This window comes from Gouania willdenowi, chromosome 9 (assembly GCF_900634775.1).
Source record: "Gouania willdenowi chromosome 9, fGouWil2.1, whole genome shotgun sequence".
Classification (NCBI taxonomy): Eukaryota; Metazoa; Chordata; class Actinopteri; order Blenniiformes; family Gobiesocidae; genus Gouania; species Gouania willdenowi.
In genome coordinates, this window is record NC_041052.1 from 8,357,618 (window position 1) to 8,382,734 (window position 25,117).

Sequence of the window (25,117 nt, forward strand, 5' to 3'; positions counted from 1 at the left end):
CGGTAATTAAAAAATAAATACAAAATAAAAAAATAAAATATACATATATATATATATAATTTCAATGACTTGTTTTTTTTTACTTTATTATAACCAGACACTTCAGGCGACCCCATGTTATTTCCAAGTGACCCCACATGGGGTCACAACCCCAAGATTTAAAAATCTTTCTCTCAGGACAATTCACTAATTAAAAAATGTATACAAAATTTAAAAAAATAAATAAATATGTATATATATATATATATATATATATATATATATATATATATTGTTTTTTACTTTATTATTACTAGACACTTCAGGCGACCCCATATAGGGGTCATGACCCAAAGGTTGAAAAACTCTGCCTTAAGGTGTTTGACTGTATTGATTTTTGAAATTGATTCAACAGAACATGTTTACTGTCTGTATTTGTGATTCATTTTGTTACGATATACAATCTTCAATGTGCTGTGACGAGTATGTGGAACAACAGAGTTGTGGTATTTTTGGAGGAGCTCCAGTGGCCCGAGGCGTCGGCAACACGCCGCCAGATGAGATGAGTAAAGACATCCGCTCGGATGGTGCTCAGCAAGAAACACGTCGTAGTCAGATGTAGGACTAAAGCAAATAAAATAAAGGAAGTGGGGATGAGCGTGATATTGACCTTAGAATAATTGCTTTCAAGTACTGAGAAAGTGCACCTTATAGATATTTACTGTTATTCCATCATTCTAATCTAAACAGAGGGTGCCTAATGTGATATTATGGTGAGTGTATTTATAGATCAGATCCACAGCTCCACTGGCCCATATCTTTATTGCTCTACATATTTGCATAATCCATGTAGGGTTCATATTTGGTCTGCACTGGGAGATTATGGAGCAACGCTTTGGTTTTAAGTCACTGATATGATTCGATGAGATGAAACTCTTTATACTATACATCTATAGAGTACACTGTACAGTCTTTAACACCTGGTACACTAAATAATGGCTGTCAAAATGAGACATTATTAAGCTCCATCCCAGTGTCTTTCTCCTCTTTCTCCTCCTCTCCTGGCAGGTCGGACCCCTTCCGGAGCTTTGTCGACTACTGCCTACTGAAAATTCCTCAGGACAGACCATCATCAGGGGAGCTGCTACGAGTGAGTGGGTTTTCCTCCTTCATCTCACCAGCTGTAACCTCACTTCCGTTTGGATGAGTCACTTCCACCCACGGCTCCTTTAATACGCAAGCAAACATAGCGTGTCTTGTTCAAGCACACCAACCAAAGCCCCCCACTGAGAATAGCTGCTTCTTTACTTCTTTCTCCGTTTGACTTCAGGTGTTCCTCACTGACGTTCTATCCATTACATGCACGTGAATTTCCTAAACATAAATGGAGACACAAACTAATCTGACGTGAAAACTTTTTGTTTTGTTTTTTACTTTAAGCTTCTTTTAAGGTTTTTAGTTTTTTTGTTGCTTAGTTAAATAGGATGTAGTTTAATAATTCAAATGTTCTCTTCTAGTAAAATGAATCTGTATACAAACAAGAGACTGAATAGTTTGTTACATCTCAAAGTTAGCATCTTTATATTTTAAGTTTAGATTTTTGTCTTCTATTTTCAAGACTTTACAAAAATCTTCAGTCAAAACTTAACCGCCTGAAAGCATGTGTCAAACTCAAGGCCCATGGGCAAAATCTGGCCCTTTAGAGCAGTGGTTCTCAACCTTTTCAGCCCAGTGGTAGAAATGGAAGTAATGTAGCAAAAGGAGCCAAAAATATGGCAAGAAAATTTGATAAAAATAGGTTAGAATATGGCAAGTTTGGTGTAGTTGCAGAAAAAGGGTAAAAATAAGCATAAAATGGCTCAAATTGTTCAGAAAATATTCTTAGTTTCTTGAAGGCATCTGGCAACCCCCTCCCAGTGTTTCGAGACCCGATATGGGATCCCGACCCCAAGGTTTAGAACCACTGCTTTAGGGTGTCAAATTTGTCCGTCAGAAGAGAGTAAAAGTGACAGGAAAAACATGAATCACAAATTACCAACTTATCCAGTTGTAGATACAGTATGTCTGCCCCTCCAAATACACAAATTCAATGAAACTCTACAATATTTGCAGGTTTCACCGTTTTCCCACGTTTATATCACATGATGGCAGTCATTTTCATTCTCAAATTGTTGAAAGAACTCTAAATTCTTCCAAAATTTTTCCACAAAATTCCCCAAATCAGGGAAATTTAAGTGACGATCCTGCAGGGACTGATATACTCACATACTTTATAGTTTATATTTCATTTATACATGGAGGTTCAAACAAGGGCACACAAATGTTCCAACCCAAAATCTGTGGCCCAGTTCTGCTCAAACTGGTTCATATTTGTCCCCTTAAATGAAATGAGTGACACCCCTGCTCCAAAGAATACCCTTTGCACTAGGTTGAATTTGAAAACAAGTATATTTATTCATTTTGTTACTCGGGTGAACTTATTTATGCAACTAATTGCACAAAACACTTAAGTAATTGTATCATGAGAAGATATGGCAAAGGGTTATTTTCATTTTTAAATGTAAAGAGATTCTAACAACACAACGCACAGTGTTTTAATACTGGATCTAAGGCACTAAAGTAAAGCTGCAACTTTTTGTGAAATTTAAGAAGAAGAAAAAATAGATCAAATGAAGTTCATATTGTACTTTCTATCATTTTCTCCATTCCCTTAATTTGTGATCCAGACACAGTTTGTGGTAAATTACGTTTATCATTTGTTGAGTATTCTAGTAACTCTGCATACGTGTGACTAACAGGTATAATCTAATCATCCCTCGGAGGGTTTTGTGTTCGTGGTGATCACACTGAAAAGTGCACGTGCTCGAGCAGCAATTTTCACACTTCAGTCAGAAGGTGTGAGGTTAGACAGCGGTTAGGGTCTGCTATCCAGACTACGTACTATCAACCAGTGACAATGAAGGGTTTGACTGGAATTTAGTCCTCCCAGCACCCCTGACCCAAATCCAGACTGGAAATAAAAGATTTAAGAGGGATAAGTACTAACCACACTTTAGATCCATGTCAAAGGACTTATTTTACAAAAAGGGTGTCTGTGTGTGTGCGCAAGTATACGCTTGTGTGCGTGTGTTGTAGAGGGGGGTGGGGGGGGGGGGGGGGGTGTTGGTTTATGATTAATACCACACTTTCTCTTCTGAGAGACACAGACACACACACACACGGATGTGCATGCCAAGCTCTTTAAAGGGAAAATCAGGTCATAATCTGTGAGCTTTGATTTATCAGTGTTCAGGCCTCAGGTCCGAACCTCCATCAATGTCACAATAATAATAACAATTAATTATCAGCCTCTCAATGCAAAAATGCATTTAAAAAAATCAGAATATGGTTTAAAACCTGAAACAATGCATCAGGAAAATATGAAAAACAAAACATCTTGTTCAACTTTACAGTTATTCACTTGTTTCTGTTCTAATGTTAAACTAAGCCAGGCTTAAATTGGAATTTAAATTGTCTAAGTGGCAATAATAATGACAATTACATGGTAATTATAATAGAAAATTAAGTGAATTAAGATAATTGACTTCATAATTTTAATTGATATACAAACTTGATTATAATGGTAACTTAGAATTTAATGACATCTCATAATTAGGGATTATTCATTAGATTTTGCGGGAATTGTTACAGTTCTTTGGCTTACACATACTGTATGTACATAGTTAGCAGTTAGCAACTTTTCCCAAAACCTCTCAGTGAATGTTCACTTTCAGAAATTGTAATTTTTTTACAATTGAAATAATTGCAATTGCAATTCTAAAGAACTTCCAGCAAAAAAAAAAAAAAAAGAAAAAAAAGGTGACTTAATTGTAATGGGGAAAAAATTGCTGGTCACTGTAATTTTAATTGAATTGTAATTGAATATGGATACCTGAAAACATAATTGTAACTGAAAAATGTCATTGACCCCAACCCTGAGCTAAGCTAACCAGAGTTAACTGTAAATACACAATTGAACTGTAATTTATTCAGGATTAATGTTACATCTTTAAGTTTTTCATTTCAAAAAATCAGAGTATGACGAAAAGCAGAACTTGTCTCGATGTAGCCTAACTTGTTAGCCACCACGGCTAACCCCAAACAGGATTATGTAACGTTGATTTAATGTTCTGACATAGATTACAACAATCAAACCTTTAAAGATCTTTGAAGTGAACCAAGAACTAATCAGCCAATTTACAGTCGGAATTTTCTCATGGATATTTGCAAAGTGACACAATTCTCATCCTTTTCTCATTTTAATGGTTTTGTAATGGCACTATTGAGATCAGCGTCAAGGTTTTTTTCCTCCCTTCTGCATCATAAACATTGAAGAAAACACACTTTATTTACCTTTACTTTGTAGAGGACCAGCAGCAATAGGTGGGTCTTATTATTATCATTTACATGGAGAAGATCATGGATTTAGGTTTTATAGAGTTAATAAAAAAAACTCCCTTTTTTTTTTATTGTTTTTTTTTTTGTTTTTTTGCTACAGTTCAAAATACAACTTAACTAAAGGAGAAGAATAAAAAAAAAAATCAAAACAGAAAAAAGGATGACAATGCACCAAAAATCAGAAGAAGCAGAAAAAGGAAAAATAACAATAACATCATCAAAAAAGAAAGAATGAAACCAACAAATAACAACAGATGATTGATTATTCACAAAGTAAAACATTTGGAACAGAATTTTTAAATGACCTTTGGGAAAGTTTGAACAAGTGAGGAAGAAGATAATTCCTTGTCGTGAGACCTGTAGAGTATTATCCCCCGCCACAAAGTGTGGAGGGGGATATAGGTTTGAGCTCCGTCCATACATCAGAGTTGAAGGGGACAGCTTCTCTCAAAAACCATTTAAGATACGACAAGCATATTTGCTGTGTGGCTTCAGGTTGTCAATACCTTGATGGAGTTCGAAAATGAGAAGCGCGCAATTATTTTTTCCCGAGTTATTGCCCTTGTTCCGTTTTTTTTTTAGGTATCTTCAAAGGGGACAGCATTTCTCAGAAACCATTTAAGATACGATAACCAAATTCTGTGTGTGGCTTCAGGTTATCAATACCTTGATGGAGTTTGAAAATGAGAAGCGCGCATTTATTTTTTCCGGAGTTATTGCCCTTGTGCCGTTTTTTGGACTTTGTTCGAGGCATCTTCAAAGGGGACAGCTTTTCTAAGAAACCGTTTAAGATAGTTAGTAATTTTATATTCTAATGTGATAATATTTACTTATGTATACATTTAAGTTCTTTGATTTAGGAAAAGGTTGTGAGTTATAATGACAACCAATCTGGCGGGGGATGTTGATGACTGTCTTCTTGTTGAGTTATATTATTATTATCAAGTTCATTTTGTCTTCGTTTTTGAAATAAAATGTTAAGTTTTCATTTATTGAGACATTTTTATTTTAGAAAATGACATGTTTCGCCAGCTGTCAGTCTTCCCCAGAGGCATCTACTGATTGCTTTGATGTGTCCTAATGAGTTATATTAAATTGTTGTGAAGTGGTACATGATGATCTTTTAGATCAGTGGTTCTCAAACTTTTTTGGCTCAATGACCTCTTTTCTCTTCTTTCTAAATCCACGTACCCCTTTTTCTGAGTACATTTTGCTCGAAATACTGTGAAAAAAGAACATAATGATGAAATAAATAAGTGAAACACACATTTTAAAAATCTCATTTTGTAAAATAAGTGTTTAGTGCCCCCTGAATAGATTTATTTCCATAGCTTGTATCAATTCCGGTCATCTCCCGCCTGGTGTGGGACCAGTAGATGCTTTGATGCTTTCCGTATGAAAGAACTCGTAGGGACACATCAAAGTAATCACTAGATACCTCTGAGGAAGACTGACAGTTGGCAGTCGAAACATGTCAGGAGATCAAATTTCCTGAAAAAAAAGTTGAAACCCAGCTTTTTAATGCTTTCATTTGGTATTTTTCCACTTTCTCAAGTACCCCCCCAGTGCCATCATGTACCCCAAGGGGTACACATACGCCCATTTGAGAAACACTGTTTTAGATGATAAAATAAAACTATTTAATTTTCCTTTACATAATCATGTAAGTTCACTTCTTGTGCAGACCTAGCACTTCACTGCTAAATGCAAACACAACAAAACAATGTAAAAACACACTTTTAAACATGCATCGAGCAACTAATGGTGCAACTGAAACCTTATACGACACAACCTCACCTTAAGTAATCTGTGTCGTGCAATGTAAGCAAAGGGTTTGCACAAGATGTTGATGATGTCACTTCCTCTCAACGCTGACCTGGTAAAGGTAACAAATCCTCCAGTTCACTTCAGAGACACATTGGTTGGTTGGAGGTTACATTCATTCAGAGTCCGTCAGAAAAACGGGACAAATCACACTTGTCTCTATTTTGGGAGTGTGATGTCATTCCCTGGTGTCCACACTAACCCATTACTCCAGCGTCTGTCACGTGCAGGGGAAGGTGTGCGGAGTAAGATGATGATTAAAAATAGGCCTGATCACACACACATACTGTATATATTCCAGTCCAGTACTCAGAGCTTTCCTACATTTCTGCCATTTACGCCCTTAATATTTCATGAATGAGTGTGGTTTGCAGTGGGTGGTAATACTGAAAAGAAAAATCCATGTCGCTATTATTAGCGCATGTTTTTTTTTTTTTCTTTGTTCCTTGCTTGATGCATGAAATGACTAATTAAAAGTAGCTATTTACTCACAGTCCAACTCCAGCTCATCATCCTCACCCCCTCAGCCTGAACCACCAGGTTGCATAACGCACATTAAACAAATCCCAACACCCCCAACCTCTCATCGAATAAAAATTAATCACTGACCTGGAGCTGAGGGAAAGAACTCTGATGATGTTTTGATTTGTGGCCTCAGTCAGTTTCACAAACTAAAATAGCTGCAGAAACTCAAATTTTCCAGTACCAGTGTGATGAAAGTGAAATTTAGATTTGCAGAGATTTTGCTTTTTAGTGTAAGTGACTGATGGGAAATTGGAGAATATGGCATTGATGTTTAATAATAGATTATAAGTCATTGTCAAACCTTATTTATGCCTTATTTTTTATTTATTGCAGTCATTTTCTAAAACCTTTAATCTAATATTTGGTATTTCTAAGAGTTTTTGGTTTTATTTGGTGTTTTTAATTGTCAGTGACTTGGTGCTTGAGGAAAAAAAGCATTTTTAGCTTCAAATTTATCATAAAAGGAATTTAATACAATGAGTTCATCAAGAGTACTGGACTCCCAACATGGACTAAACAACCTACCAGTGCCCTCTAGTGGTAGACAAGCATTTAAACCACTTACTATGACATAAAAACCCAAATAAAAATGACAGTTTGTTTATTAAAGTAGGAAAAATAACTTATATTTACAATTTTATTATTTAAACTTAATATTGTCACTAAAGCCTTTGTACTCATTGTTTCTTTATTAATCTTAGTTCTAAATGTTCTTCAATTTTTCGACAAAAGCAATTTTGCTTCTATAAAAAGTTGTGAAAGAACCAAACTACAGTCAAATAATCCACATGGCATTTAGATTGTGTTTTATATGGGGCGTTGATTGTAACGTTGAGCATGCTAAAATAAACGGCAACTTTTTTGCAACATTTGGCAACAAACCACGTTTAAAAAAGCGTTACTTTTGACCAGATTTACTGCAATATTTGTGAATTTTGTGATATTTTTCTCTCGTAACAATATAATCTAATGAAAAACTCTAAATCTAAATGTGACGGGTAAAACTTAATATTTAGCTAATATCCAAATTCACCAGAATTAGCTTTTATTTTGGTACTTCCGTTTTATTTTGCATATTCGCTAAATTAGATAAAATGAAATTGTATTCAAATGTTTCATTTTGTGTAAATAATGACTTTCAATTAATCGACTGTCTTCTTCTTTGTGTTCTTCCAGCATGATTTTGTGCGTCGGGAACGCTCGCCGCGCATCCTCATCGACCTCATCCAGAGGACGAAGGATGCAGTGCGAGAACTGGACAATTTGCAGTATCGCAAGATGAAAAAGATCCTTTACCAGGAGAAGCACAATGGACCAATGGGAGAGAGCCAAGAGGAGGAGGAGGTGGGTCACTGAGCTTTACTAAGTTACTTAAATATAGGACCAGCATGCTTTTTTAATTTTTGAAATGTAATCATTATCTCTGATTAGTAACATCGTTGTGTGAATGCTGCTATGAAAAGCGTGTTTATATGACATCACTATTGGGTGTGAACCGATACAAGATATTCACTTCTGATAAAATATCGTCATTACAGCTTTGAATGTTGGCCGGTACCGATTCGATACAAAATCGGCACGGATCATATTTTACATACTTTTATCAGTTATGTTCTCATGTGGAACGTTATCAAGTAATGTTAGTCAAAAAGAGAACAACAGTCAGCAACAGTAGGTATGAGAAAAACTCACCCATTTATTATCAACCAATGGGCTGCATACATTTTAAACAATTGATTAAAATAAATATAAATTAAAATCGAAGGCCCTAAAAAAGAAATTATAAATCTAATAACAGGTAAATCATCTTTCTAAAGTTCAAAATAACCACGAGGTTAACCTTGATCAATATTCTACAATTGAATAAAATATATTTAAAAAATAATTAGAAGACCCTGAAAAATAACATTAATAAATCCAATAAAAACCTTGTATGTTAGATGCAGGCTGATACAACCTGATGCTTGTTTTTTTGCTGATATCTGATATTAACATCTGATCATTGCATGAGGCAAGGCCTTAATATTTTTCCAAACAGTATGGAAATGCATAACTTATGGCAAGAGTTTTATAATTAATACACAAAACAAGTTAATACATCTAAAATGATGCACATTGCATTATTTTGAAAAACAGAAGTGCATTAAATAAATTGCTTGAAAAAATAAATATAGATATATATATATATATCAGTTTTTTTCAGTTTTTTGTTTTTCTTTCTTGTCCCTGCTGGAAATAAATTAAATGAAATCATTAGCGAACGTCAAATTTCATACATTAACTTTTAAAAAACGTTAAAAGATAAGTGACTTTTCTTTGTTTTTGTCTAATTTTTGTAGCTTCAGAGGTGATAGGTTTGATTTCTGACTAAAGAAGACACTGCCATGCTATAAATTGCCCAAAGTGCTCTGTTAACAAATACTTTTTTTTTTTTTTAATCTCACAAAAAAACGACATAGAGCTCTGTAGAAGGAACTCTGCTGTTGTTCAGCTGAGTCTAAAATGTTCTTTAGCTAAACTGACCAAAGGTGAAGTAAATTAAGCACGAGTTGAATCATCCTACACCACATGATGCACTGACAGCATCACCTCAACATGACACCACTAAAGGCTTTCCTGAGATAACCTGAAGCTTCAAATGTGGTTTTCAGGATGGAAAATCATCCTTTTTTTTATTGCATTAACTCCTCAAGTTGTCTGGAATCTGTCACACAGCATACTCGACATATAACTTTGTAACATGTAACCCAACGCTAGAGATTTCCACTGTTGCTGTTGAGTTGTTGACCTCTGTAATCTGTCCCATCAGGACAGCGAGGCGGCCAGCTGCAAGATGAACAGCCTGGGCAGCAACCACTCCATCCCCAGCACGTCGGTCAGCACGGGCAGCCAGAGCAGCAGCGTCAACAGCATGCAGGAGGTGCTGGACGACAGCTGCTCAGACATGACCATGATGCACCCACTGGACTACGGCAGCACCCTTGACTCCTCCCCTCACACCAAAAAGGTAAACACCAAGCATTGGGTAGATACTACGACTTATTCAAATCCCAGAAAACACCAAGTTCACACAACACACACAGTAAATACACAAACCTTTTGAAATAAAAAACTCAAAGTAATTATTTTACTTTGATGAATCGGATTTCTATGAATAAATATTTCCCTTTTTTTTTTTTTTTTTTTAAATCATAAACAGACATCTGAACGGAATACTGTAAATTCGGGGTTTTGTCGTATTTGATTTTAAGACTAGGGTTGCAAAAGGGGGAGGAATATTTCTGGGACTTTAGCTCTGGAATTTTTAGAAATATTCAGAAATGTAAACTTTTCTTTTCTTTTCTTTTTTAATTATTTATGAAAGGTTCAAGGGTATTTTACACATTAACAGTCTTGTTTACACACATTAGAAAAGAACCACAGTAAAATGAGATATCACTGACATGACTGACTTAAAACACTTTTCTCTCAATATACCCCTTTCCCTTGTTTTTTAGTTTGTTTTTTCATTTTTGGGTCTTTTACTTTAATGACTATTTACAACCATAGCGAAGGAGTGTGTACACATGTTATATACAAATAAGTACAGGGACAATTCAGCAACAAATCATTTTCCAATTTATATCCAAAATATTTTATGTCCAATTTGACCACAGCTGGGTAAACCTTTCTATAATCAGAGGGAGAATGTGATTTTTTTCATAATATTAATGTCATTAACCATGTTCTCCCACTCTTCAATTGTAGGGGAGTCAGGATGAAATGTAAACATTTCATGGGAAATATTTTTTCGAAATAACAGAAAAATGGGGGTAATTTTTAAATTACTGATGCTGATATTTGAGATAAAATGTAATACAATATATTTATAGTAGTTTATTTATATAATATATCATTCATAATCGTTGATTCCCGTGGACAGTTTCCAACTTTGAAATTTTCAGGAATTTTGTAGCCATAGATGAATAGTTATGTTTTTTTTTTTTTTTTTTTTTAAATGTGTCATTTTGAATGGATGCTAATATTTTTGTTTGGATTTGATACAGTTATTTGAAATTACTCCCAATTTTAGGCTAATTCCCATGAAACGTTTATATTTTTTAATTTTCCCTCTTAATTCCTGTAGAAATTTACAAGTAAAGTTCCGCCCCTTTGCACCTAGTGCACTGTTCCCTTTGGTACTGGTGGTGCTTTTCCAGTCTAAGGTAGTTCTAATAGCTCTCTTGCTTCCTTTGTATTAAGTTAAAGCCTCTGGTTTGTGTTTTAAAGAGGTTTTTAAAGGTGCTCGGTTTGATTTACAAGTCCTGATGTTTGTAAAGCCTACTAAAAATGAGTGGTAGCTAAGCTCATACGAACCCAAGCAGCAACGTCTTTGAAAAGGAATCGCTGCTCCATGCAAACCCTCTCATCGTTTTCCTCTGCGCTGAAACTGCTCCACCTCTGGAAACCATGGAAACCATTGACACACTGTTTACAGTTTGCTGCGTATTCATCACTAACGCTGAGAACAAAGGATATAAACACATGTCAGCAAACACACATTACACGCAGGTTAACGTTACTGCTCACATCTACAGAGATTTTAAGATGAAGGAGAGAAGCTTCCAGTGCTTTGTGTCTTTCCTCATTGCCCTGTGTGTGTTTTTTAGTCTGTCACTTTGTGAACTGACAGTCAGTGCATTGTTTGAAATCTGCCTTGTGAACTGAGAACAATGGACTGTGACATGCACTGTTTTACACATGCTGATGAGTTTCCTTCCACACACTGATTGACACTTCTGTCCGTTTTCAAGCAGGGAACAGACTGAGCTCTAGTGTTTCATTATGTTTGACAGTTGACACTGTTAGAGAAAGTGTTTCAGATTTCTTTTGAAATGTAAAAAGTCAAAGTCAAGTCAAAGTAGGGATGTGATGTAAAGTATGTGAATTTGGTCACAGTTAAGGGAAGTTAAAAGTCTGTGGAAGTGTCTCCAACGTCCTGAAATTGTGTGTCACGTAGGACCATCTGTACAACTGGGACGATGGGATCCACAGGGACCACCGGCCGGAGCTGAGACCAGTCTCCTCTGATAAAAGCAGCCAGTCCTACCAACACCAGGGCCGCTTTGCCACCATTAAGTCTGCTTCTCTGGTAAGAATCCAAAGAATCCCAAAGATCCTAAAACTGTGAAGTGTTTTTTTTTTTTTTGTGCTGAATAATTATGGAGTGTGATTAAAAGTTTGGTTAAGTCCTTTTTTAAAACAGGTAATAATGCTAATTTGCATTGTTTTGATGTTTAAACCTGCTTAATAATCTACCCAGGTAAGAGCTATGCATTGTTGGACGGTCACATGATTATGAAAGTCCAATCTGTCAGAGATCAATGATTAAAGCTGCTGGAGACAAAAAAAAAAGATCAGCTAAAAAAAAAGTCATATGGCACACTCCGAACTATACACTACAAACTCAATGACTGTATACTGTTAACTATATATACTGTAAGTATGATTAGGATGATGAGCGTTCCCACTGAAGTATACTTCCAAGTTTCCCAAGATGCATTTCAAACCTACAATGAAAAAAACCTGAGACTAAATATCGACGTTGATTCTCCACCTTTGAAAGTTCTGAAAACATTTTAAGCAAGAAAGTGACCAAGTAGAATTTCAACATGTGGTCATTTGGTCCATAAAACTCACGGAAACACATTTCATGTCGACATTTCGACCCTCCATTGTGCTACTGACAAAACTTCGGGTTAACTTCAAAACAAGAGTCCTATTTACATAAGTGTTAAAAACTAATGGAAGACAAGAAGAGAGATGCTTTTATTTTGAAAAGGTGATGTTTTATTTTTAGCTTGAACCTGGCCCCAGGACAGTTTTACGTTCCGCTCGTAATGCATCATGGGGCGGTTGAGCATGACTAGTGTGCCCACCGTGCATACAAAAGGCCTGATATATACATGCGGGTATTTCTTGCATACTCAAACAATTCATACTATCTAATGTGAACACACTACATGCTCATTTCGACGTCACGCTTAGTATGTGCAGTACGTTAGTATGAGTAGTACTTTAGTATGCAAACACACCGCAGCCATAGTGTAGGCCTCATACATCAATAAATCAAAGATTCTTTGTGTGAAAAAAAAGATGGAAATTGCTCAAAAATGTTGTTTCATCTCTATTTCAAACACACTCTTTTTGACATTTTCAGAAAGGTTTCACACATTGCAGTGTGGGACTTGGGGTCCTGTAGACTGATGCGTCAAAGTGTTTTTACATCCTTCTTGACACCACTTTTGTTGTAGTTTGTTCCCAGTATTCCCCGTGATATCACCTCACATCACCAGACATTCAATTTTGTCCAAATTCAGATATTTTCATGTTAACTCCAAAATAAAAATCTACCATTGTTTTGCTGCATCTTTCAATCCATGAAAAATGTGTTGGGAAGTGACTTTGGCAGAGTTTTTGGAGGCAAACACAAGAAATCACGATAAAATTGAAGTAAAAACACTTCTATGCATCCGTCTACGGGGACTCCACATCCCACAATGCATTGTGTGAAACTTATCAGACAATGTCAATAAGAGAGTGTTTACAGAGGAGATCAAAACAAACTTTCGAGTGGTAATTTTGACCTTTCACATCTTTTCTTTGAGCAAATTATCTTCAATTTATGTATCTATGTGGCCTACACTTTGTCTTTATTGATTAAAAAAAAGTGGATTATTATTATTATTACTAATAACATGATGTAATTTTCATGATAAATGCTGCCATCTCGAGGTAAACCAGTGAGACTGGTTGATGTTTTTATTATTTTAGTTCTTTCTGCTGCTGCATCCAATGATTAAATGACAGAAGGTAAGGGATAAAAGTATAAAACCTGACGTACAGAAGTTACTCGCGCCCCCAAAGCATCTCCACGAGATGAACATCCAACACTTTGTTTGATGCTCCGCTCTTTTGTTTTCCCCCTCACTCGTCCATCTGCCCGTCTACTTCTCGGATGATGTCATGTATAATGCCACAGAAATGCGACACATTTCTGTGGCTTAACATCAACACAGTCCCACTACTTTCACCTTTTATTTTTCCTTCCTTTTCGCACGTTTACTCTTACAATCCTCTTCATTCCTTCCTCCTCTCCTGCAGTTGATAATTCATCATTCTTTGATGTGCCTTTGTAGTCTGCCTTTCTTTCTTGATTTCAATACGTCTCTTTTCTTTCCCTCTCTCCCTCTGTCTGTTGTCATGGAAACCGCCTCTAGTAACTAGAAAGTGTGCCCGTGTGTGTGTGCATGTGCGCGTGCTTACCCACCCATGACCCTTCGGTTTTAAATGTCCAGTCTGCTGCCATCTCCTAAACCAAACATCACAAATTTACAGATAAGAAGACGTCTCCGTGTTGTCCTTGACCAGCAGCTGAACTGTGTGTGTGTGTGTGTGTGTGTGTGTGTGTGTGTGTGTGTGTGTGTGTGTGTGTGTGTGTGTGTGTGTGTGTGTGTGTGTGTGTGTGTGTGTGTGTGTGTGTGTGTGTGTGTGTGTGTGTGTGTGTGTGTGTGTGTGTGTGTGTGTGTGTGTGTGTGTGTGTGTGTGTGTGTGCTAGAAGTTTGTTTTTTTTTCTCGTGTTGCATCACATGACTAACAGTTACACAGGTGATGCACATGTGTTTGCATCCAGCTGGAAGTAAAGCATGAGCAAGGTGCACTGTTTATGTTTTAAAGCTAAAAATAAAAATACAAAAACAGTTTGTATCACAACACCACCATTACCATCACATTTTATCTTAGCGCTCATCAACCTGATTTTCAATTATGGTTACATAATTTCAGATTCCTCTAATGATTGACATTTGTACACAAGAAAAAACTATTTTTTTAGATAAAGAAGTAGGGCCTCCAATTTTTCAGTTTCAAAATTTCCCAAAATCCGTTTCAAGGTGTACACACGTACTCATGTTAAACTTTTTTTTTTTTTTTACAATTACAACTTTTCTCTTTAATTTCTTTGTTGTTAAACTTCCCAAAATCGTACCAAACATGCTAAATAGCTACTGTTATTATTTTACATTTTATCTGCTTCACGTGATTTTCAAAAGCAGGTTGGCAGGACGTTTAACAAGAAAAATCCCATAGAAATGTGTCATATAGTCCCAAAACATTACTTGTGAAACCTTTAATTACCACCAACCAATGAATCACCCTCACGTTTTACACGGAATTCTGCACAGCCGTGCTATTGTAGATGCTTCTGCCGTAACCGGTCACAAGGTAAAATGATCACCAGTTCAGCTAATACACCATCAGCAAAGCCTGCCTTTGTACCAACTGAACTGCTTGTTGATTAAAATCACTTCAGATGAAGCTCTAAATGTATTTTCAATCACAGAATAATATGATTATTTTTTGATCCTTTACTCCAGTGGTCTCCAACCTGCGGCTCTGGTGCCTCCTGTGGCTCTTTGACTCTTTTGCAATGGCTCCCTAAAGCTTTAAAAAAAATATTAAAATAAAGAGTTGTTATTTTCTTACAGAGGCTATTAATGATTAATGACAAATAAAATCATGATTTTACAATTTGTCAACCTAAAAATAAATGACTCAGCACCTTCCTACTTCACCTCCTGCAACATCTACAGACCATCAACTTTCCTGCATCTTTGGCTAACCTTAAGTTTTAAATCCCTGGTAAGATAATTAAATCAACAAAAACCCCATTCTGGAAGATAATAGAGAGTTGAATATTGTGGAGACATAATAATGTAACCGTCAATGTGCCGGTTAAATATGTATGCTTTATGTGTGGCAAGAAATGAGCAATTAGCATGTGTTGACCAACATGATCATATGTTATCAAATTCAAGTTACTTTTTGTAGCCTTTCAAATCCATTAACTAAAAAAAAAAAATCTTTATATAACATTGTGTTCATGTAAACTGAGATGCATAAGAATTTGAAGACACAAGATACTTTGTTGTTATTTATTGATTTAAATTTTAAGTTTATTTACGTTGCCATTTACATGATCAATTTAAATCAAATCAAATTAGGTCAAACATTATTCTATATAATTTTAGCTGTATAGAATTTAATACATTGTATTGTCTTCATTGAGAAGGTATTTTTTCGGCTCCAGAAGGACTTTAATCCAGGTGAGATGAGGCAAAAATGGCTCCTTGCAGACTCCTGAGATTATGGGAGGAATTGGTCATATTTGTCTGTTTTTCACACTTTCAAGACATCAAATAACCCGTTTTCCGGTGAAAAATAATGAGTAAATGTGTGAGATGGTCCCAAAACATACATATGAGGCCTTTCCGTGTTAATATAGGGCCCGATTTTAAATGAAATGAGAAAAAAACTGGGGTCAAATTGCTTTTTCTGTCAGAATGTAAATTCTATTTTTTTTTACGTTTGTTTTCCATGATCATGGAAAATCGGAGGACCTAAAGAAGTGAAGTTAATATGATAGCATGGAATTACATAAGCAAAATCATAGCGACCCTATTGTTCTCCAGAAACCAATGCAGCTGAGTGAGAAAACAATAATGTTGATAATGTTGTCGCAGATGTAGTAAAAGCTAAAATAGGTTTTCCGCAACATGGAAGGCATCCTAGTTTAGCCTAAAGAAAGATCCAATCTATACGTTAAAGGAAAACTGTCTCACCACCGGCACTTCATCCCTTTCTTCTAAGGAAACGTCTTAAAACTCTACCTAACTCGGAGTCTAATGGAACAGTATTTTGCTGATTTCTTTATTAAAGTCGTAGTAAAGCTCTTCATCCTGTTAAAGTAACACACACTCGACTGCTTGGAGGGAACAACATGGTGTAAACCACAGCGTCTCGGTGGTGCGATCGCACCAGTCCTGCCCACAGGCACTGAAAGAGGATGACATCATCTTTTTCTTCCAACATGCGTCGACTCACAGAGACCAGAACCAGCAGGTAGACAAAGGATTGGAGGGAGGGGGGGAGGACAGAAATCTGCGAATAAAAATAAGATTAAATAATTCAAATATGGGAAAATAATTTAAAGACTCGCTTACAATCGAAAAGTTGTTGATTGCTGATTTTTAAAATGTGTTTTATTTTATTTTTAGTGATGGAGAGTGACGTGCAGGTGCACAAAAGGTAAAAGATGTTGTGGAGGACACGGATTATAGAAAAATCCTTTCCAACAGATCCTTGTGCTCACTTTAAATCAGATTTGAGTAACAGGCACAGACAGATAAATACTAAAAAAAGAAGAGGGAAATAGAGTGAGAGACGTAGCATGCTTTGCTGAAGAGGTGATACGATGGATAAAGAAACCATCTGAAGCTTTACATGCAAAGTGAGGAGATGAGCAAAGGAGAAACAGAGGTGGTGACAGAGAGGGAGGGTTTGGGGTTATTATAGGTTAAATTAATTCGGACCCCGAACTGGGGTTTGGAGATGCTTTTTGCTCTCTGAGTTAAGGACAAATGACTTCCTTTAAGGTAAAACATGTCTTATAAAGTCAGGATAATCTCAAGTTTGACAGTATGTTGCATTTGAGCAACACAGAAAGGTCTTTAGTGCAGAGGAGACAAACTGCTTTTGTTCTGTGAGACCATAACATCAGGACTGAAAGGTCTGTTTTAGTTGATAGCCCATGTAAAGAACATTTCATCATATAAAAAAAACAAGATAACTCAGAAAGTGCAAACCTCCACATAGTGCCAAATATCCTCTTGGCCAGATATTGGCGTTGGCAAATTTCTACCTCCTTTAATAACGATACAGTAGGTCCAAATGTATGGGTAACCCTGTTTCCTTATGGAAAAATGTGATAAAATGTGCAATTTGGATCTGACCATAATGAAATCACCGACCCAACATGACTGAGTCAGAATTCACAAAGTCAATTACGAAACGAGATATGCATTTTTTAAATTTTGCCAATGATTATAATACTTTTTTTTCTTTTTTTTTTCCATTTTTCAAACTGATCCAGAATCAGTATATTGATCCAGATCGCCTCCAAATTTCTTTAAGTACTTTTGACGCAATTGTAGGAGCAACAAACGCTGGTGGAAAATATGGATGCATATTTCGCACATATTAAAGACAAACAAAAGCTAAGGAATTGTTATTTTAAGTACTTATTAGCCCTTGTGTTATTCTAACCTTGTGGATTCATTAGAAACCAAAAAATAATTAACATTTAATTGGGAAAAAAGATATAAGCAAATGAAAGAAACAGTTTATACTCTATTAAATGCATAAAGTATTTAAAGATAATAATGGCTTGTTGGAAGCAAGGCAGGATACGTGCTAAATAGTTGAGATGAACGATCCTAGACCAACACAGATTTTCAGAAAGCTACAATCTTATCTGTGCATATCGATAAGCTCCTGTAAAAAGAACCTTGTTGTTCAAAATGAAAGACTGAATGAACATCAGTTGCAGAACAAATGAATGAAATGCTGGCAAAAGCCACAATAAATCTTCAGTTTGCTTTTGAGCGACGGTCACGATCCCAGCTGCCACGGAGAGGGCCGCGACTCTAAGACGGGTACGTTGTGTTGAGCATAAAAAGTGGCTTCTAGCTATAACCCCATCCCTCCCCAGATGCTGCCTTATGAACTGTGCTCTGATTACACACAGAAAGCCCACACATAGGATACAGTGTGGGAAACATCCACAGTCTGTCCAAAATATAAAGAAACACAAATCTATCGATGTCTTTTAGTTTAGCAGTTTATCCCCTCCTTAAAGCACACATGCCTTAGTTTTCTTTTGAATCCACTGGGTTGTCTTAACTTGATTCATTTGAATGTTACTTTATTTATTAGAATACAATGTTTACTATCACTGACCAGGGGACAGGACACATTTAACGATGCACGATAAGCTTCTGAAAAGCTACATCCTGTTAGCCTGAAGCTAAATAATATGGGGACAAAATGCAATGGTTAGATATTTTTTATTATTAGATGGAATCGTAGTTTATACCTCATAAATCAATGACAAAATAAGTTTGTTTTGATTTCCACTGTAGACACTCATTGATGTTGTCGGAAAAGTTTTGCGCGTTGCATTGTGCGATATAGAGTCCTGTAATCAGATGTATATAAATGTTTTTGCTTCATTCTTTCTGTGATTTCCTTTGGTTCTTTGTCAGACAAAGAGGACAGTGTTTGGCTTGACACCATTTTTGTTCCCGATAATCCCTGTGATATCAGAATTAAGAAAAAAAAAAAATCTAAAGGTGCGTTCTCACCGAACACAACTGAAACGACTATGGTGACTAGATTACATTCAAAATCAATGTAAATGACGCAACGTCAAGCAACATCAAGCCACCTCCTTTCAAGTGACATGAACTCACGTGATTCCACTGACTTTGTTGTGCGGCCTGGGTCACTGGAAGTCACTCAAAGTTGAAAAATTTGAACTCCCCCGGAAAATGAAAGCAACATACTCCTCGAATAAGCTTTTTAAATAAAAATTAAAGTATATTTTGAGTGAACTCGGCCTTTAGTAACTCCGTAAGTTGATCATTTAAACCGTGAGTACAAGTGGAGCTGTCTATGAGAAGTGCTGTAAACATACGGCTGTGCAGCGCTCTCCATGCAGCAGCTGCTGCCGCCGGCTCCGCACACACATACTAGTGACTGGAGCGATGAAGTGACCGACCAAAAAGCGTGACAATGTTCAAGCGACTCATCACGGGCAATTTAAGTGACTAGTCGCTTCAGTCGTGTTCGGTGTGAACTGACCTTTATACACTCCTCTCTGTGACGCCACATCCCACAATGCAATGCGCGAAAATGTCAACAAATTATATGTTTACGGTGGGGATGAAAACAAACCTTTCAGCAGCAATTTCAACCTTTTTTCAAGCAAAGGATCTTCAGTTTATTGATTCATGAGGCCTACTCTGTCTATATATGATAAAAATAATAATAATAATAATAGTCTCCAGCAGCTTTTACATGCACAGAACAACATTGACCTTCAGCCTTCATGCCACCCCTTGCCCTCCCTTAGCATGTTCTCCTGCAGTGAGTCTCAGAGCCCCGTGTGAAAGAGGCGTCACATGACGTGACTTGGCCCTTTGTGGTGGCGCTGAGGCGAGTGACCAGGATTGGGAGACTCTATTACAGTAGGGTTATTGATTCAGGGCAGATTAAGGTGAAAAGGAGCTCAGCTATAAACCTTATTTCCACATCACGCTCCCCTCTCTCTCCATCTACAAACTAAACAAACGATTTTACTTTTAATCATATTTCTTTGCTCCCAGTTTAATTCTCTCCATCTGCCGTTTTCCCCTTCGTGACCACCCTCTCGACCTGCTCTTCTCCCCCACCCTCTCAAACTTCTCTCACTCTTTCTAAATGAGGTATTCATGTGACCCACCTGCTGTCCACCGCTTAGCATTAGCCCCACTAAAAGAGACGCTCTGTGCTCTTGTTGGCCCAAAGAGGCAACTCGCCTCATTCACAGTTCACACAAACCTCGCCTCGGCCAAGACGCGCTCCGAGGAGGAGGAAGGAGTCAGTGTTTGGTGGTTTCAGCATCCACAAAGGGGGAGAAGGAGCACGTGCAAGAGGGGGGTTGGTTGGTTGGTTGGTCGGTGGTTCTGTTGGGGTCTCCGGGTCCGGGAAAGGTTCCTGAATGCTGGTGCTCTTGGCTGAAGTCGCCACCATGTTTGGCCTGAGGAGTTCAGGTGGAAGTTACGAGAAGATGCGGAGCGAGTACTACATAGATGTGGAAAACCCTTTCTGTCCTCAGGTTTGTCTGCTGGATCAGTGTTTCTCAAATGGGGGTACACGTACCACTACAGGGGGTACTTGAGAGAGAGAAAGTGGAAAAATAACAAACAAAGAAGTTAAAAATATGGGATTTTGTCATATTTATTTTTAGTTAAAAAATGATAATCATAGTAATAATGATGGAAATAATCTTGATTAGAACATGAACTGAAAATACCAGGGTCAGTCTTAGTCCCACACCAGACAGATCACCAGAAATTATTAAAAAAAAAACTTTAGAAATATATTCATTCCACTTATTTACAATATGAGATTCTTTAAAATGTGTTATCATCACTCGTTCATTTCATCAAAATGCTTTACAGTTGTTTTTTTCCAATAAATTCTGAGCAAAATGTTGAAGTTAGACAAGGGTGGTACTTGAGACAAAAAGTTCTAGAGCCACTGTGCTCGATGAAGATTATTACTGACAAAAAAGAAGCACATAGTGTGTCTTTTATTTGTTGATGTAACCTTTTAATTTTGTCTTGCTTTAACAGAGTCAAGATTATTTGTGGGGAGCATTTAAAGGAAATTTAATGAGACTTTTTTCCAAATTCTATCAACCACTTTTAGAGAAAACTAAGCATCCAACAGAGCACATAAAAACAAAAATGGGAAACCGATCTGACGACTTAAATATCACGTAATGATTGGCAAAATATGTGGAAGAACCACCAAACAACGACTGGTTCTCAAAAATGGAGGGAATTTTAATTTGAAAATGTGATCCTGTTTTTTTTTAATTACCTCTAGAGTCAAAAGTAAATATTTGAATCAGCTTTTTTGTTCAAAAATAAGTAACTAGTGGAAAAACAGAAATACAGAAATAATAATAGAAAAAAAATAAAATAAAAACGATAATATAGGCTCCCATTGAATGTTGATACACTGTATTTGTGCAATTTTCCAGCTAAATATGGACACTTTAAAGATACATATCTGTTAAAAATTGTGATTTGAAATCCGTTTCTACTGTAATTTAAATTTTCTTGTATTTTTCCATTTATTTTTAATTGTTTTATTTCGTTTGTCTTTCTGTTTTATAATATTTGAAAATAAAATAAAAAGAAAGTTTTCAAAAAAAAAAGAAAAGATCATTGGTGGGCACCTCTATTGGGTAACTGATCCAATGAAAGCGCTTCTGTTTGACTCTAGGCTTCTGTGAATAAATTTGCCTGTATTTTCCATCTCTTCTGTCTTTCTAAAAATCAACTGAAGGACGTTCTTGTTTCCCCAAGATTTAACCAGGACTAATAGCTCGTTTATCATCTTTATATCATTTGCTTTTCTTTTTTTTGACTCATCAATAAATTACAACATCTTTCCGCTTAGGGCTAGGCGATATAAACCAAATCTGATCTAACATTTTTTCACAAAATGGCGATAAATAATATAGATTGTATTTCAAAGTCTCATCAGGAAATCAATACTGGGTTAAATTTGCTGATGCGAAATGCCTTACAGGCACATTTATTAACAAACCGCTGATTAATTTTGTACCAGTTTAGTATTTCACACCAAAATACACCATAAAAATATCGATATAGGCGATATTGTAATTTTCTATATCTCCAAAATAGAACACCCGATATATCTTGAATCTCGATAATTCCGCTTACGCTCTCCAACTTGTTCTCCACAGGTGACCAAACAGATTCACGAGCATGAGCAGGAGAGCGAGCTTCGAGAGCAGATGTCGGGTTATAAACGGATGCGACGGCAGCACCAGAAGCAGCTGATAGCCCTGGAGAACAAGCTGAAGGCCGAGATGGACGAGCATCGGCTAAAGCTGCAGAAGGAGGTGGAGACGCAGGCCAACAACGCCTACATCGAGCTGGAGAAGCTCGCCAAACGCCACGCCGTGCACACAGAGAAAGAGGTGGGCTACGTGCAGGACTTAATAAGAAAGCGCGGTAACAAGGGATGGGTACCTTTCACCAATTTTCGTTACTTTTGTGTGTTAATAAATGATCAAATCTCAAATTGTTCCAATTTATCTTATTTATTCCTCACAATAATATTAATAATAATGACAATCTTTAACAATTATATCAAAACAACATCCAACTGTTTGTATTGTGTATTGTAACATTTGTTTCAGAAAATGTCTATATCGTGAAAACCCTTAACTATAACAACGCCCTCTTTGTTGTTTTTTTTTCCTTAATGCACAAATTAAAAAGCAGTTCTTGTGCGTGTAATGTTGTGTTCAGGTACTACATGGGAAATCGCCTACTCGTCTACTCCCTCACAGTCACAAAGATGCGTTTAAGTTCTGAAACATGACATAGTTTAGTTCAACGTGAATCAGTACCAGGTAGTACCGGAGAAATTTGGTCGGTACAGTAAAGTAGAGAATTTGGTACCCATCACTAGCGGTAACTCTACAGCTGTTTAACCCATGAGGAATCAATGATTTCTATCGACTTGAGTTTTGTTAGAGCTTTACTCAACACTGTCCCCAATTAGTCATGAGATTAGACACAAAAAGAAGATGTGGATTATACAATATTGGGCCAAATATTATACAATAATAATAATAATAATTCATTTTATTTACAAGTGCTTTTCAAAAACTCAGACACTTTAAAATTTAAACAATTACAAACAAGTCAAAAAAGAAAGGTAAGTTTTAATGAATGATTTGAAAGTTGGAGGGTTAGGGTTAGTGTGTATGTATATATATATATATATATATATATATGATTAGGGGTGTCCCAATCCGATATTGATATTGGATATCAGCCAGAAAAAGAATGTCAGATTTTATCGGACTGCATCTAAAATCTCCGATATATATTATATTATATGTTGAAGGTTAAGATTTATGTAACCAATTGGTTAATAATAAATGGGTCAGTTTTTCTCATATCTACTGTTGCTGACTATTATTATTATTATAGAGTAGCACCACTTGATCAAGCCTTTTCTAACATTCCACACTACAAAATAAGGAATGAAAGTATGTATGATTCGTGTCGTTATCGTATCGGATTGATACCGGTATCGGGCAATACTCAAGGGTGCAATATCGGCATCGTATCGGAACAACTTGTCTAAATAAATGAAACCTTAACATATTAAAAAAAAAAAAACATCTACAACATGCAGGACTGCAGCTCTCTAGGTCCCTGCTCTGACACCACTATACTAATTTAGTTTATTGCAAAAAATATTTTTATTTTTTGGTAATGGATTTCCATTACTGTCCAATAAAATTGTGTTTGTTTTTTTTTTTTTGTTTCATCAGTCACACAAATTGAAAATAACGACAAATGAAAAAGCAAATAATGCCAACACAAATGTATTTATTTTTTTCTTCAGATAAAAACCTCCCAGGCCGACGAGAAGAAGTTCCAGCAGCAGATTGTTGGCCAGCAGAAAAAAGAGCTGACCACGTTTCTGGATAATCAGAAAAAGCAGTACAAACTCTGCAAAGAGAAGATAAAGGAGGTGTGCCTCATCCGCTTGCTTGTTTCTGTTCTCCTCTGCAAGCCTCTGGTCACGTGACGCATGGTCCTGTGGCTGACTCAGCGCTTTCGTCCCACTAACACTAAAATGGTTCTTTTTGGAGCCTCGTATTGAGTCACTCAGCCTACTTGCTGAACGTCCACACATACCAGAGGACTCATGCCTTCAGAAACTTTAGCCGTGCTCCACAGAGGTCCCTGTGGACCGGAGGGGTCATACACAGTGTTTTCAGTTCCAAGATAAGGGATGAAATGTAGGTCAGATGGGTTAAACTACAGCAGAGCTGGCTGGGAGAGATAGGAACAGAAGAGAGCGTGTGTTCCATGCTTTCGTGTGAACTTTTAAAGCAAAGTTAACAAAAGGACACACATGGGTTAGTTTAACTTTAGCTGGGTTTATATCAAAGAAAGTGGTTTATTTTCACAAATTACACACAACTACGTCCATTTATCCACCTAAAAGGGTCCTAGTCAAAACTTTGTGTTGGTTCTGAAGTTTAATTACTTCTGTAAAGCTTTGGCTGGAATCTTGTTCAAGCAGATCAGTGAAAACAGACGAGATTTTACTTTACCCGTTTTCCCTTCCCAAATACACAATTTATCCTATGCAGAAAGGAATACACAAACCATTTTAACAACATACTAAATATATTCAAAATACTGGACAGTGAGCAGTGTATAGCGCTTATAAATGCTTGCGTTGGGACATAATGTGCTAGCAACACAAAGTAGTATATCATCTTAAATGTTTGCCCTTTTTTTTGCTTCTCGTCTATTGTATTTACTAAAATATCTGAATTTTTTTTATAAAGATACTGTATGAAAAATACCAAACAATATTCAAATACAGTTTTTTTTTTTTAAAGCCTAAATATTTAACAATAAACAAAAAAAATGAATGTGTGTGGTATGAGATATGTAAATGAGTATGGTGGATAATTAAAGCACACAAAAAAGCTCTGGAGTATTTTACAGGAAATATTAAATAAAAAATATTGCACATAGCAGTAGTAAATATACATTTAAATAAACATTACATGGTAAGTGGAGGCCACATGAAGCTTTATTTAATTAAACATTCTGTTATGCTATTCAGCTAGCTTTGT

At 36.4% G+C, this 25,117-nt stretch overlaps 1 protein-coding gene across 5 annotated transcripts in view; it reads left to right on the forward strand.

The window, feature by feature from the left end:
- taok3a (TAO kinase 3a) overlaps positions 1-25,117 on the forward strand; it is a 90,784-nt gene that overhangs the window by 55,496 nt on the left and 10,171 nt on the right. For 4 of the 5 annotated variants that reach the window (XM_028456912.1, XM_028456913.1, XM_028456911.1 and 1 more), the window contains 6 exons: positions 1,048-1,129; positions 7,942-8,109; positions 9,575-9,772; positions 11,765-11,896; positions 22,184-22,420; positions 23,866-23,994. In XM_028456912.1, the coding sequence (XP_028312713.1) occupies positions 1,048-1,129; positions 7,942-8,109; positions 9,575-9,772; positions 11,765-11,896; positions 22,184-22,420; positions 23,866-23,994 (946 nt within the window). Of the gene's footprint in view, positions 1-1,047; positions 1,130-7,941; positions 8,110-9,574; positions 9,773-11,764; positions 11,897-20,371; positions 20,519-22,183; positions 22,421-23,865; positions 23,995-25,117 lie in introns of those variants that run through there. The other variant, XM_028456915.1, reaches the window with a different exon arrangement.